Here is a 15,082-nt window from a genome sequence, read left to right on the forward strand (position 1 = left end):
CATCATCATAGACGTTATACACGCCCTGGGCCACAGATATTCAATTATGGTTATGGAAAATGAGTCTCTTCACGAGTTCCATTTTTCTTCATGAGCTAATCTTTTTATATCAATATGTTTACCACAATGCGTCGGCAAAATCTGCCCAATATCTTTTAAACTTTGCACTCACACATAAGATTTGGTTTCAAGTGGCCGTTAACTATTTTAGGATTTCTTAGCAGCAGCCCCATTTACCTGTGTCCAACCCCGTTGAGCACGTTCCATTAAAGGGGTACCTCACCTTTTCACTCTTGTACCTCTCATTTCCTACTTTATTTGATTTATTATTTTATAACCGCTCCCTATAACACTATGTAACACATTCTTCAGAATTTATACTTACCGACTGAGTATGTGGCCAAAAATCCATTCAAGCGTGGTATGTCTAATCTCTAGAGTATTCTTATGTGTTAGTTATATACAACACTACTTGAGTCAGTAATGGCAAAAACAAAACACTCACAGTTTATGGAGTACGGGCGCTTCAGAGAGAGAAGGGAGCCAGAATATCCGTCCATCTTCGAGATCTTTCCCTGTCAGCCGACTCCAGGACCTGCCCCTCGAATCAAGAAAGAAGAGAATAATAAGGACGACACTGGGAAGGACGGCCGTGCAGAGGTGAGCGAACATCAGTACTACCGGGTTTGCATCGCAGAATCAGTCACTCTCCCAGACAGCTCTCTCAGTTTTACACGTGGGCCTAAGTAAGGAACGCACTTTGTTGTAATCCATTAATATAAAACAGCAGTGGTTGCAATATCCTAAAGTAAATGTGACATAAACGGAATGCTATTGCTGTGGAAAGTAAACTTTCGTTGTAAAATTACAACGATACGGATTATACCACTTGTTTGAAACATGAGATAAAAACGCATGTTAACATTCGATTCAGTCTTTCATGGTTTCCCATGTGCATTCGACATGCTTTCTAAAGTGTCCAGTACACGATGCCCGATCATACGGAGTGTTAGTTTAATAACTGTTCATGAAACTAAGTGCTGCTATGAACTGCAGTGGGCATATGCTGTCGGTAATGAGAAGCACAAACCCGACTTCAGCTTCTATTCAGTGGCTGCACGAGAAATACACACGACATCAATGCGACATAATACGGTTTACAGTTCCAGTGCTTGTGGCCTCCATCAATGCGACATGCAGAATAAAGTTTTGAAACATGAAGAATAGTTAATGAGAACATAAGTAACCAGACCAAATCACACGAAGATATAACAAAGAATTGTATAGTGTGGGGGCTCTTAAACAAAAGTTAACGATAGCGTCGTAATCTCTTCGTGTAGTCTTCCAGAATGTGAATTTGTGATAGACTAGGCAGCGTCATAGAACTTTACACGTATATTCACGTGACGATCAGAGGATCAAGTGAGAGAAATTAAGGTAACAGAGTATTATAAATACAGATGGAGGTTCACACTAGCAAATTTTCTTGTTTACAATTGCCTGCGTATTTTACTATGTTCTTGCTGTACGTACACTTCTGCTCTACTGTCGCATTTATGAACAAAGATGCATCACAAACGTTATTTACAAAACGTATCACAGACAATGTCTTTCTTTTTTGAGCCAGACATCTATTGACTTGTCTCAGCTTTCTTCATATGGTGTGTACTACACAGTGCGCGGACAACAATCTGGTTTTTGAACACTTTGCACACCTTCACATTCTTCCTCTTTCAGGTGCGGGGTTCATTATTCCTAGATGCCTTATCATTATTCGTGTCAACCAACCTTTATTCTGTTAAGTGTACCCCATTAAAACATTCTCTACCCATTTCATTCGTGTGCCTCTCAGCTCCCTATCTCTGTTTGGTATGTTATTACTTGACAAACGCCTATAGGAACACATTTCACATTCGTTATTAGACACAATTATGGTCTGCTTACTTAATATATCAAGTCAGTTTTCCAAAGTTTCCTTCTATTACACATATGGCAACGTTGCTAAATAAGCGATAGTAAAATCAAACCATCTGCAGGGCCATGCTGTTGGTCGCGTTAAGAAGAGGAAGGCAGCCGAAGAAATACCACCGTCAGATGAACGCGAGCGTAGACACACCGAGCAGCGTCGCCGTCGCCGCAAGAGACGTCAGAATAAACTGGTCGCTGCGCCGCTGGAGGGCCCTGCTGGGGTAAGTCAGCGTCATCACTGCCACGAAGAGCAAGCAGGGAGAGACGGACAGACAGGTTGAGACCTAAGAAACAACATCTACTTCTTAAACTGCACGCACTGTCGAATCAGACACTCTCCCAGATCATGTCTATCGTCAATTTCTGATGCTCCAGACATGCCTCCTCCACTATAAATTCAAGAAGGACAATTTAAGGGCTGCACTTTATTACAATCAAATGATAGATTCATTACAAGATAATAACGTAAATCATGGGTCGTACGAATAATTATTATTGTGAGACGGGTAGGCCCGATGTAAAATGTCCACGGGTTACGATTACAACACTTGTGGGAAACACAGCTGCTTCAAACAGCTTCATGTGCACAAATTATAGATCAGCAGCTGTGCGAGTCACAACTGGCCAATCACTACTGCCAGTCGGAGACACATCCGTCCATCAATATCGCAGATTTGAAAGTAATGGTGTAAGACTAGCGAACGGCATCCAGTGTCGACGAATTCATTATAGATGTAGTTCGAAGTGTGGAATGTCGGGGAATGAAACCGTTTGACTCATTTTAAACGCAAGTATGCCAATAACCTTTTTATGTGATTTATGTAAACGCCAAGAACCGCAATCCGATTGGTCGACGTGAATTTAACTGAGCACATACTGATTTCGCGTAGTGCGCCTTAAGCAACTCGACCCATCACCTGGTTAAAGTTTCTTGTGGAAATACCTTCTTTGTTCAGCTTGCCTCTTACAGAGACATGAAATATCGCCTATTTATCAGACTGGAGAGCTAAACTGCTCCATTGGTTGGCTCAGCAAAGGGTGAGCTTAAGTACCTCTAGCTCCAATTTGATTGCGTCTTTAGCTATTTGCTAGCAAGGAAAGAGAAAGTTAGCTACACGGTAACTATAAATCGTAGTATCATACGGTCGTCAAGCCAGTCCCAAAATGAGCACAAATACTGACGCCAGGACCTATCACATCAAAGAGAAAACTGCCATGTACGCAAAGATAAAGGTACAAGTTATATTAGCCCAGATTGTTAACGGAACTCAACATTACAGTAGGACACACTAGTACGAAACCACAAGCTGAATATCGATGTCGTCCCATATACCATCAGTGGCACTTATGAGACAGTAGGGAACCAATAAAGCACTCGGAATCAATTACAACAATTCGGCGATTTACACCTCTAAGAAAGTGATGACTCATCTAACGTACATGGTAGAAGCGAAGTGACTACCTTAACATAGCAGAAAACTTGGTATGAATATGTGGAAGTTAAGACTTCGGATACATTCCAACTGTATTAATGAAATCCTCTGTGACTGACACAAATGGCATACCGAGAACAACTTAAGTTTCTTAAAACAGACCTGACACATGAAGAGCATCAGTGCAATCTTTTCTGGTTTATATAATTCCATCAAAAATTGTTCACGTGATGAGATAAGCGTGAGTTTCCAACTACTTAACTTAGCCAGACTATTTGTGTGAAATAGTAGTAATAACAGTCGGTAGATCACACACGATGTCAATGGCACAACTCGCAAAAATGTGTTACTGCCTCCCACTGGAGCGAATCAGACATGGCCCAGGAGCCTTGGTACAGTTTTGATAGGATTACTCCGAAGATGAAACCAGATGTCATCTCATCCTAATTAGAAGCATGGACAGCGTACTTCAGATATAAAGCGCTCTAATATGACAGGTGTGAACTAATAAAATTGTGCGGTGTTAATAACGATACAGCTGATAAAGGGGCTCTGATGCTATACAGGAACAGCGCAAAATAAGGAGTAACGTTTTATCAGGCCAACTGACAATATAGGTAATTAATAACTCCACGTGAATCACTTTTAATTCAAAGTGTCACTTTTCTTTGGCGCAAGATTCTGAATAATTATGTAAAAATAAATTACGTTTTCGTTAGGAAGCTGCCTTTGTGAGGTTACGACGAAGCCATCCACATACTTATGTGGAAGTCAGAAGTATCTGTACCGGGTGACCTAACCGATTAACAAATCGCTTCCTATAGGATCACAGGAGTTTAGTTAAAGGTATTTATTTAACAAATTGTGGTCCTAGTGGCGTTATGAGAATGTAAATAAGGGGTATATGATACTACTGAGCGAAACACTGGTCACTATCGGGCTGCATATATTACACTTCGCTACAGACGTCATGTTAAACATAAGCGCACACGAACACAAAACTATTATGTTCATTAAAGTATTAACTTACTTTATACTGTAACTAAATTAGCCATGCCTTGGCAAAGATTGGTTGATTAGTTTGGGGAAACAACCATGTTCGCAAAAGTTGCACAGTGCTTCCCGAATATTAATCATATATGAAAGAAGTACAGAAATACCCCTGCCTGTACCCATTGTCTTGACTCAGTACATGTTGTGTTCGACATTGCCAGTAAACTCAACTGAACGGTGGAAGTCGTAATGTCAGTCGGAAATCTTTACGTACACCCTGCAACTCTGTTAGTGGACGCCGCTGTCGCTCACCGTACTTAGCGTTACCTGTTGCCGCGGGCGGCTGCCGTAGTGGCTGCAGCACTCTGTCGTCTGACCTGTACTGAAGACTGCTCTCCCTGAGAGCCGAAACCCTATGTGCCTCTCTCAACTGATGTGTCCGCTGGCGAGTCTCTGATGGAAGTTTGCTCTACGGAGCGCTCCCAATAAAGATCAGAAATTTTATTTACTTTCCGGAGTGTGCGGAGTTTCGGATAATCAATGAATGTTACTCTCCTGAGTGCCAGCCAGCAGATCCCTTGTAACAGTGCAAAAATCCCCCTTCCCTATTTAGTTTAACATAATAAACCAGTCATAGGTTCATTGTGCTGGAGCTGAGAAGCAGGTAACATTTGACTCCCACCATCAGTTCCATATCACGTTCAGCCAATCTGGCCTTGTCCATGTAGACAAATGCGAGTTCTATTCTTCCACTCCAAAATTTATTTGCAGTATTCTATGTCAGTGCTCGCATGTTTCTTAGCAGAGTCAACAAAATTTCAGTTAGCTTCTCAGCAGCCTGTCATCTCAGGGAGCCGAGCTGTTAAGCACATAAGATCCAGATTGTCTCCAATCTTACCTTTTCACCGTTGTGGTACTAGGAGTTCCGAGAACATGGGAATATGACCTGTAGCTGCTAACTCGCGATGTGCCACCTCTGCGCCATTGGACACGCCAAGTTAAAACTTACAAATCAGCTTCCCATCGTTTAGGATGCAGACACGGACAGTGCCTCTGTTGTGGAGCTCACGCCACGTGCTCTATACGGGGGCCTGACACCGAAAGACGCTCCCTTCTTCTGGTGGCCAGTGTTCTACATGCAGTCAGTAGGATTTCCCGCAACTCATTTAAACAATCGCCCAGATTCAGGAAATAATATGGAAATCTAGCGGTAGATACAAAAATCACTGACGTCACTTTCAACAAAAACTATTATTTCTTGCTAGGAATTGATTTTGATTCGTTGGGTTAGTAGAGTTAACGGAGGTTGACTATGGGACCAGTCAGGGTTTACGAAAACGTTTGCACAACACCCTGGTTTGAGATACATGCTTACTTTGCTGTGTATTTGGCATACATAAGTTCCTGTTGTGCTGTGGTAAGTAGTAAAGAAAAATCCTTCACGAACCTTACCTACAAAACAGGCCACGAAAAATGTCTCATGTGGTTAGATCTATCACTTAACAGGCTGGTTTCATTCTTCTGTGTGAGCTAAACTCATTATGTCGAATGGTTCAAATGGCTTTGAGCACTATGGGACTTACCATCTGAGGTCATCAGTCCCCTAGAACTTAGAACTACCTAAACCTAACTAACCTAAGGACATCACATCGTCGACGCCCGAGGAAGGATTCGAACCTGTGACCGTAGTGGGCGCACGGTTCCCGACTGGCGCGCCTACAACAGCTCGTCCACGGCGGCCGGCTCTGTATGTCTTCTCGCACATTATGCGCTGTTCTGCAGTAAACTGTTTCTTATATTCCAATCTAGGGATATCGTCTCAGCTTTTCCTATCAAGTGCCTGCGCAACTATTCATGGATGAGATAGAAATATTCATGTCAACCTCCCACTAATCATCGACCTTTCGTTCTTGTATCCCACAGTTCTCTACATTATTTAATATCTTAGTTTTAAACTGACATCTTCTTATAGCCTAAATTTAGGGGCTGCTAATTTAATATATTATCTTTTTAAGAATGCTAAGTGAAGCATATAAAGCTTTTTCTATTATTGATATATGCCATCCTAGCTTCATAAGTAACTGTAACATCAAACCACCCACAGGTCCACGTTATTGGGCGCTTCAAAGTAAATAAGGTCATTGAAGATAATCCACCGCGTAAGGATCAAGACAGCGACGTAACTTCAGAAAGGGAGATTTGCCCCAAGGAAGGAGATATAATACTGCTGGATGCGCCGCAGGAGGGCCCCGCTGAGGTAAGTCAGCATCGTTACTGACATTAGAGCAAGTGTGAGGATATGGACTGACAGTGTGAGAGCGATGAGTAAACAGCTACATCCCTGATTGTACACAATGCGGAATTAGCCACTCAGGCAAATACATCAGTCGAAAAAATCTCATGATTTGCACATATCTCCATGACTGTACAAACCAATTGACCCTCAAGTTACCGTTAAGTATTAACAGACAGATTCACGATATTGGAATCTAATAATGTCAGCAATCGTTGATTCGAAGTCCCTAATGTAAATATAAAGCGCTACTAAGGGAATGTAAGATTCCATTGTAAAACTGTCACGGGTTCGGAAATATCACTGGTGTTACAGATGGCAGTCGGTAACGATTTCGTATCCACTAACTGTAGAACTCTGCCATGACTGGTCTCAGCAGTCGGAGAGACATCCGTTTATCAGTACTGCACGTACCAAGTAACAGTGTAAGATCAGCAGCTGAATTTCAGTTTGCAACAAAGTCGTAATCGACTTAGTGCAACTTATGGTATTTTCTGTGGAATACCATTTATGATTGGCTTGTCTCTTACAGAGATGTAAGACTTTGGTAAAATATCCCACTGAATCACAGCTGAAAAATTATACGGTTGCTAGTGAGGGTAAGAACGTCTGGCTACAGTGCGATTGCTGCCGTTGTCATTTGCTATCAAGTATAGCGGAAGTTCTTTAGATGCTGCTGTGTAATGCAAATCTCGACCACAGTAGCATACACTGGTCTGGTCGGTCACACTTTAAGCAGTCACATCAGTGCAAAGAAATATCACAATAAAAAGCAAAACTTCCTTTGTACATATACACAAATAAGTACAATTAGGCAAACCTCTTAGTGGAACAGAGCACTTCTGCGTGCTACGCATTTGTCAGTGGATGTGAAACCGGCTGCTGGGAATAATTGACGCCAAGAATACCACCAAAGAACATGTGAAACTGTTCTCTCTCGCAGGCATATGTTCAATCAGTTGCTGGAAGGTTACTTGCGGAACGGCAGCCCAATCTTAACGGAGTGTTGCACTGAGGAGAGGTATCGACTTCGTTGGGTGAGGGCTCACACGAAGTCGGCGTTCCAAAACATCCCAAAGGTGTCCTATGGGATTCAGGTCAGGACTCTGTGGAGGCTAGTCCATTACAGGGATGTTATTGTCGTGTAACCACACCGCGATAGGCAGTCATTATGAACAGTTGCTCGATCGTGTTGAAAGATTCAGTCGCCATCCTCGAATTGCTCTTCAACAGTGGGAAGCAAGAAGGTGCTTAAAACATCAATGTAGCCCTGTGCTGCGATAGTGCCACGCAAAACAACAAGGAGTGCAAGCCCTCTCTATGAGAAAAACGACCACACCCTAACACCACCGACTCCGAATTTTACGCTGGCACATGACGTTTACCGAGCATTCGCCAAACCCATTAGTTGCTCCACAACACATTGTGTGCCGCGATTTGTCACTCCACACAACGCTTTTCCACTGTTAAATCGTCCAATGTTTACTCTCCTTACACCAAGAGAGGCGTCGTTTGGCATTTACCGGTGTGATCTGTGGCTTATGAGCAGCCGCTCGACCATGAAATCCAAGTTATCTCGCCTGTCATAGTACTGACAGTGGATCCTGATGCAGTTTGGAATTCTTATATGGTGGTGAGGATAGTGTCTTCCTGTTACTCATTACGACCCTCTTCAACTGTCGGTGGTCTCTGTCAAACAGACGAGGCCAGCCTGTATCCTTTTGTGCTGTAAGTGTCCCTTCTCGTTTCCACTTCCTTGTCACACCGGAAACAGTGGACCTAGGAATGTTTAGGAGTGTGGAAACGTCTCGTACAGACGAATGACACAAGTGACACACAATCACCTGACCACGTTCGAAGTCTGTGAGTTTTGCGGAGAGCTCCATTCTACTCTCTCACGATGTCTAATGAATACTGAGGTCGCTGAGGTGGAGTGCCCGGCATTAGGTGGCATCACAGTGCACCTACTATGGAAAACGTTTTTTGTTGTTTTTGGGGGTGTCGGGACACTTTTTATCACACAGTGTCCCCTCACGTGAAGAACACGCCAATTACTCAAACATGTACCAATTTTCGAACATTTAAAGCCTTTTGCCATTAGTTGCTCCACTTTCAAAACTTATCATGATCTCCTTCTTCTTCTTTGGTCTTTAACTATCAAGTTGGCTACCAGCAGCTTGCCAAGCATTTCTGTCTCCGGCAGGTGGTGCAATTTGTGTCGTCCATGATACGGTTGATGTATACTAGACTATGTCTCTTGTGCACTTCCTTTCTGCTGTCCTTTCAGCAACACTTTTAATGACACCATAATTTCTCAGCATATGGCTGACACCTGTGGCATTCAATAAGCTTTACGAGACATAGCTGCACATTATCTACCCTGCAGTGCACCAGATCGTTTAATACGTTCTTTTCACAGAAAATCATAAGCCTTCTGCGATAGAACCACATCTCGAAGGCTATCCGTTTTTTTCCGCCTCCTCGATTGTCCATATTTCACACCTGTACAGCGGCACACTCCACACAATATCCTTATGAGGTCTTTCCTCAGGTATTGGGGTATGAAACAAGATGTGCAGGGTTCCTGCTCTTGTTGAAACCAGCTGTTGCCTGGTTTATTTGGCTTGCAATATCCTTTCTTAATCCATCTGAGGGTGGTTTTACTCCATAGGAAGCAAAAGGATTCTACGATCTCCAGTCCCTCTTTGTTAAGTGAGCACTGGGAAACGGTATTTTGTCTACTCATCAAGATTTTTGTCTAAACTTTATTAATTTGCATGTTGGGAAGAAATGGGGCTGACTTACATCTTCATCTCGCTTCTGTAGTCCCGCACATTCACTTAACACTGTAGTGTCATCAGAAAATCTCAACTCCTACAAGTCATAGTGTGTCCCTAAATTCATCTAGAGTCCTCCGAATGTATCCGCTGAATAAGATAGCAGAAAGTGAACAGCCCGGTCGTACACCTTATTTAACAGTGGCTTGCTCTTGATGTTATCCGCTTCTAATCACTCCCATCTTTTCTCTGTGGAAATGGAAGTGTTGTGTGGCTAGGGCCTCCCGTCGGGTAGACCGTTCGCCTGGTGCAGGTCTTTCGATTTGACGCCACTTCGGCGACCTGCGTGTCGATGGGGATGAAATGATGATGATTAGGACAACACAACACCCAGTCCCTGAGTCCTGGGAGGTACGATCAGTTTTCAGAGATGCGACAGGAACCATCATTCGAAGCAAAAGAGACTAGTAAACATAAACTCTAAGACTCGTATCTTAAGATCTGCAAGCACTTGTTTTGTGGAAGGAATGTGTTTCACAACAGTGAAGCTGCACTAGTGCCCAAAGGTCTGATGGTGAGCACTTTACAGCCCATATTTACAGGAAATTTTTTTCCTGATTTGGGCCATACTTACGCCCCTCAAAATATAGAAGGCCAAGACGAGATTTCGTAACAATATCGAAGATGAAGTGCTCATAGCTGCATTTTAGAGTCCATATTTAGTAGATGGTTAAGCTTCAGATGATCGCTCCTGCCATACACTTGAATACTGACCATTCCTCCTACGACACACCGCTGCATTCTTGGCTCTTGCTTAGTCTTGTCTCAAGTATTAGCCGTAATCCGAGTATTGCTTCTCGTGTGCCTAAAGCTCCTCTAATGCCAACTTGAGCTTCCGTATTTTGTACACTTATGCTTTCTTCAGTCCGCGTTATAATGATACAGTCAAGATCTGGGTGGCGTGTGTTATCAAATTGAGGGTGCTGCATTGTTCACTTTTGTCTGCAGATTTTTTTTTTTTTTTTTTTTTTTGTGTGTTGGTGCTGTAACTATTCTTCGAAGTCTGTTCGGTGTTCCCTGGTTTCGTGTGAAATTTGTATGAAATGGAACTGTTCTTAATTCAGATGTTGTCTTGCAGCTTTGACGAGTTCTGCTGGTTTATAACCATACGTAATTTTTGTCTACTTTCCGTGCTGCTTGCTGAATTGCTAGGTTAAAAACGTATCTCACTCCCATCTCAGCTACTGTATTCCTGCGAGATCCTGAGATCTTTATAATTGCACTTTGTTTTATGCACAAGTATGGGATAACATCACTCCCTGTATTTTATCCCTGTGACCCTCAGAAATTGAAATCCTACCGATTTACTTTTGCCTTGCAGCAGTCTGTCTTCAGAGTCCTGAGGTCGGAAATGACTTACTCGTTCCCATACCTCCGCGCAACCTAAATTCGTCTCCACAGAAATTCTCTGCTACCGATGTCTTCATTAATAGCCCGCTTACGATGTTTTACATATCACGTTGAACACCTTTTTCAGGTTCCCTACCAGTGATCTTAACAATTTTGAAACACTTTAGTGTACGCCAAGAGTCTTTTTTCGAATTGGGTCTTTTACTGCTGTGTCAAACTCTTTTTAGTGTACAATATTTCACTTATAATCTTCATCCATTCCCTGTTTTAAGTGGGCTTACTTTGTAGGACCCATTCTGACGTTAAACCCAGCTTTCAGATCTCCGTCCTTTCGTTCGTAATGGCTTGCCAGGTAAGCGTTTGATATTTATACATCTGAATCTGTCTCATCTAACGCTTTCCACAGTTTTCCCATATATGGCATCAAACTTGCCGATTGTTACACAAGCTTCTATTGTTTCGCATTTCTTCTGCATCCAGCCTTGTTTTCCCGTTTTCGGCTTACTGCAAAACTTATTTTTACGTGTGTATATTCCCGTTTGAGGCTTCATTTCCTGTTTTTCTTTTTAAATTTTCTTCTTTAAACCGTTAAAAGCAGCATGTGGTGAATTAGACAAGAATTCTATTGGAAATAATATGTTTGCCCATTTTATTCTCAACTGCCCTCTTTACCTCCTGTGTTCAAGTTTTTCATTCGTCTTCTAATGCAATGCTTCCCCTTTGTCACTGGGTCTTAGACATACCTCAGACCATTTTTCCAGATTTCAATCTTGCTGCAGCATCTTCAGTTTCAAATAGGCCGTTATATCCAACAAAGTATGGCTATAGTCCAAACTGCTACTGGAAAGGACAACGTGTTTAAAATCTGGTTTCAAAATCTCTGTCTTGTTAATACACAATTTCAGCGGCTTTGAAACCGTAGGGAATAAGAGCAAATGGGGAATTATGCGTCATTTGCGAATCCCCAAACTGCGTAACGCTTGTAACTGACACAGTTCTTCGTCGGGTGGTAGTGTCACTTTCCGAGTCTATACTAGCACTACACAAGGCGAAAAGAGTGACATACGTAAAATTTATATCCCGTACTTCAGTTGACGTATACAGGTCAACTGAAGAATATGATACCAATGGTAACGAAAACGAAGATATCGACGCACGTTAATTCGTATCCCATACTGCAATTAACCTACACAGATAGACTGGATTTCGAGATACAACTCATATATGTAAACTGAGGTGTTCTACGCTAGCACTACGTTTATCCTTTTTTTCGATTATTTTTTACTTTAGCACTAGGGCTCAAACAAGCGATATCCTTAACTTTGTGACGAAATATTACTGGACGTTATATATGTCTGCCACCTGTTTTTCTCTCCTGCGTGCCTTAGTTTACGAACACTTGTCTCTGCTTTTGAATCTGTGTAGTAAATCATCTCTGGCAAATTCTGACGTCATTGGTCAGAGCCGACGGGTTGTATGCCGTTCTTCAGTAGGCCCGAAACACTTAAGTTACAGATATGCTGCTAGTATGAGGATCACAGCGATACATTATTGTGCAGTTGGTGATAATGGAAGACCCTCTTTTTCATACCATACACTACGTCATCAGCTTCTAATGCCTACGCCGTAATAATATTCCAATATCTTACTTGCTAAATGTTAAACATTACCACTCCTATTGAAATTTAGAATTTCAATTGAATCTGACTTATGATCTATGGAAACCTCTTGTTCGCCGTAATGTCTGAAAACTCTTAAACACTATTATTTCATACTGTAAGCTCTAGTGTATAATGTTCTTCCTAGTTTAACCAAGCACCTAACACTGTGTTGGTATCCTAGGTGGATGCTGCCCAGGTGGACCAAGACGAGGAGAGAGTAGCTAATTGTCTCGTGGATGCTGCCCAGATGGAACAAGCCCATCACTATTTACATGAGAAGACAGTTGAGGGTCGCATGGGTGCTGCCAAGGTGGCTGAAGTGTGTGGAGAGATTGAGGAAGGGGCAGATGAGAGTCTCGAGGATGATGCTGAGGTTGACAAAGCATGTGGAAATGAGGAGGAAGGTCCAGCTAAGAGTCTCATGAATGCTGCCGACATGGAAGAAGCGAGTCAAGATTTAGAAGAGAAGGCAGCTGAGAGTCTAATGGATGCTGTCAAGATGGGCGAAACATGTGGAGAGATTGATGAAGGGGCACATGATGGTGTTGTGGATGCTGGTGAGATTGACGCAGTATGTGGAAATGAGGTTCAAGGGACAGCTGAGTGTCTAGTGAATGCTGCCAGGATGGATCAAGCCCATCAAGATTTACAGGAGAAGATAGTTGAAAGTCGCATGGGTGCTGCCAAGATGGGCGAAACATGTGGAGAGATTGAGGAAGGGGCAGATGAGAGTCCCGAGGATAATGCTGAGATTGACAAAGGATGTGGAAATGAGGAGGAAGGAGCGGCTAAGGGTCTCGTGAATGCTGCCGACATGGAAGAAGCGAGTCAAGATTTAGAAGAGAAGGCAGCTGAGAGTCTCATGGATGCTGTCAAGATGGGCGAAACATGTGGAGAGATTGATGAAGGGGCACATGATGGTGTTGTGGATGCTGGTGAGATTGACGCAGTATGTGGAAATGAGGTTCAAGGGACAGCTGAGTGTCTAGTGAATGCTGCCAGGATGGATCAAGCCCATCAAGATTTACAGGAGAAGATAGTTGAAAGTCGCATGGGTGCTGCCAAGATGGGCGAAACATGTGGAGAGATTGAGGAAGGGGCAGATGAGAGTCCCGAGGATAATGCTGAGATTGACAAAGGATGTGGAAATGAGGAGGAAGGAGCGGCTAAGGGTCTCGTGAATGCTGCCGACATGGAAGAAGCGAGTCAAGATTTAGAAGAGAAGGCAGCTGAGAGTCTCATGGATGCTGTCAAGATGGGCGAAACATGTGGAGAGATTGATGAAGGGGCACATGATGGTGTTGTGGATGCTGGTGAGATTGACGCAGTATGTGGAAATGAGGTTCAAGGGACAGCTGAGTGTCTAGTGAATGCTGCCAGGATGGATCAAGCCCATCAAGATTTACAGGAGAAGATAGTTGAAAGTCGCATGGGTGCTGCCAAGATGGGCGAAACATGTGGAGAGATTGAGGAAGGGGCAGATGAGAGTCCCGAGGATAATGCTGAGATTGACAAAGGATGTGGAAATGAGGAGGAAGGAGCGGCTAAGGGTCTCGTGAATGCTGCCGACATGGAAGAAGCGAGTCAAGATTTAGAAGAGAAGGCAGCTGAGAGTCTCATGGATGCTGTCAAGATGGGCGAAACATGTGGAGAGATTGATGAAGGGGCACATGATGGTGTTGTGGATGCTGGTGAGATAGACAAAGAATGTGGAAATCAGGAGGAAGGTGCGATTAAGGTTCTCCTGAATGCTGCCGAGATGGAAGAATCGAGTCAAGATTTAGAAGAGGAGGCAGCTGAAAGTCTCATGGATGCTGCAAAGATGGGCGAAACATGTGAAGATATTGATGAAGGGGCAGATGATGGTCTCGTGGATGTTGCTGAGATTGACGCAGTATGTGGAGATGAGGATGAAGGGGCAGCTGAGTGTCTCATGATTACTGTCAGGATGGAACAAGCCCATCAAGATTTACAGGAGAAGATAGTTGAGAGTCGCATGGGTGCTGCCAAGATGGGCGAAACATGTGGAGAGATTGAGGAAGGGGCAGATGAGAGTCTCCAGGATGATGCTGAGATTGACAATGTATGTGGAAATGAGGAGGAAAGTGCGGCTAAGGCTCTCGTGAATGCCGCCGACATGGAAAAAGCTCATCAAGATTTAGAGGAGGACGCAGCCGAGAGTCTGATGGGTGCTCCCAAGATGGAGGAAGTTCGTGTAGATGTTGAGGAGGGAGCAGCTAAGAGTCTTTGTAGCCAACCCTCGGGTGCCGCTTGCACCCACTGAAAATGTTCGTTTGTTCCTAAAGTTCTTCTTTGTGTTCAGATTTTGTTCTATGTGTTTTTCGTTTCGTTTTTGTTCTATGTTTCGTTTTTTGCTGCGTTCATTTAATGTTGTTTGTGTTTATTCATTTTTCAATTTTCATTTACAATCCTCGGTTTATTTGAAGTAAAAAATAAATTTTACGTATTTCACCAACTGTTCTCTTATTTTTTAGTGTACATCTGCAACAATAATAGTTGCTGAATTGAATGTACGTTTCATTTTCA

The 15,082-nt window shown here is 43.0% G+C and overlaps 1 protein-coding gene across 1 annotated transcript; it reads left to right on the forward strand.

Annotated features, from left to right (window-relative positions):
- Positions 1 to 483: 483 nt before the first annotated feature.
- On the forward strand, positions 484 to 14,819 carry LOC126416911 (glutamic acid-rich protein-like). Its single transcript, XM_050084793.1, has 4 exons — positions 484 to 660; positions 2,037 to 2,189; positions 6,499 to 6,651; positions 12,717 to 14,819. The coding sequence occupies exons 1-4, from the start codon at positions 484 to 486 to the stop codon at positions 14,817 to 14,819; spliced, it is 2,586 nt and encodes an 861-aa protein (XP_049940750.1).
- The last annotated feature ends 263 nt before the right edge of the window (positions 14,820 to 15,082 follow it).

Source organism: Schistocerca serialis, chromosome 8 (genome assembly GCF_023864345.2).
Source record: "Schistocerca serialis cubense isolate TAMUIC-IGC-003099 chromosome 8, iqSchSeri2.2, whole genome shotgun sequence".
NCBI lineage: Eukaryota > Metazoa > Arthropoda > Insecta > Orthoptera > Acrididae > Schistocerca > Schistocerca serialis.

Bases quoted from the DNA above. Each gene is read 5' to 3' on its own strand.
- LOC126416911 (XM_050084793.1), top strand. From the start codon at position 484: ATGGCAAAAACAAAACACTCACAGTTTATGGAGTACGGGCGCTTCAGA. The intron at 661-2,036 runs GTGAGCGAACAT...AACCATCTGCAG, and splicing joins GGAAGGACGGCCGTGCAGAG to GGCCATGCTGTTGGTCGCGT. The intron at 6,652-12,716 runs GTAAGTCAGCAT...TTGGTATCCTAG, and splicing joins CGCAGGAGGGCCCCGCTGAG to GTGGATGCTGCCCAGGTGGA.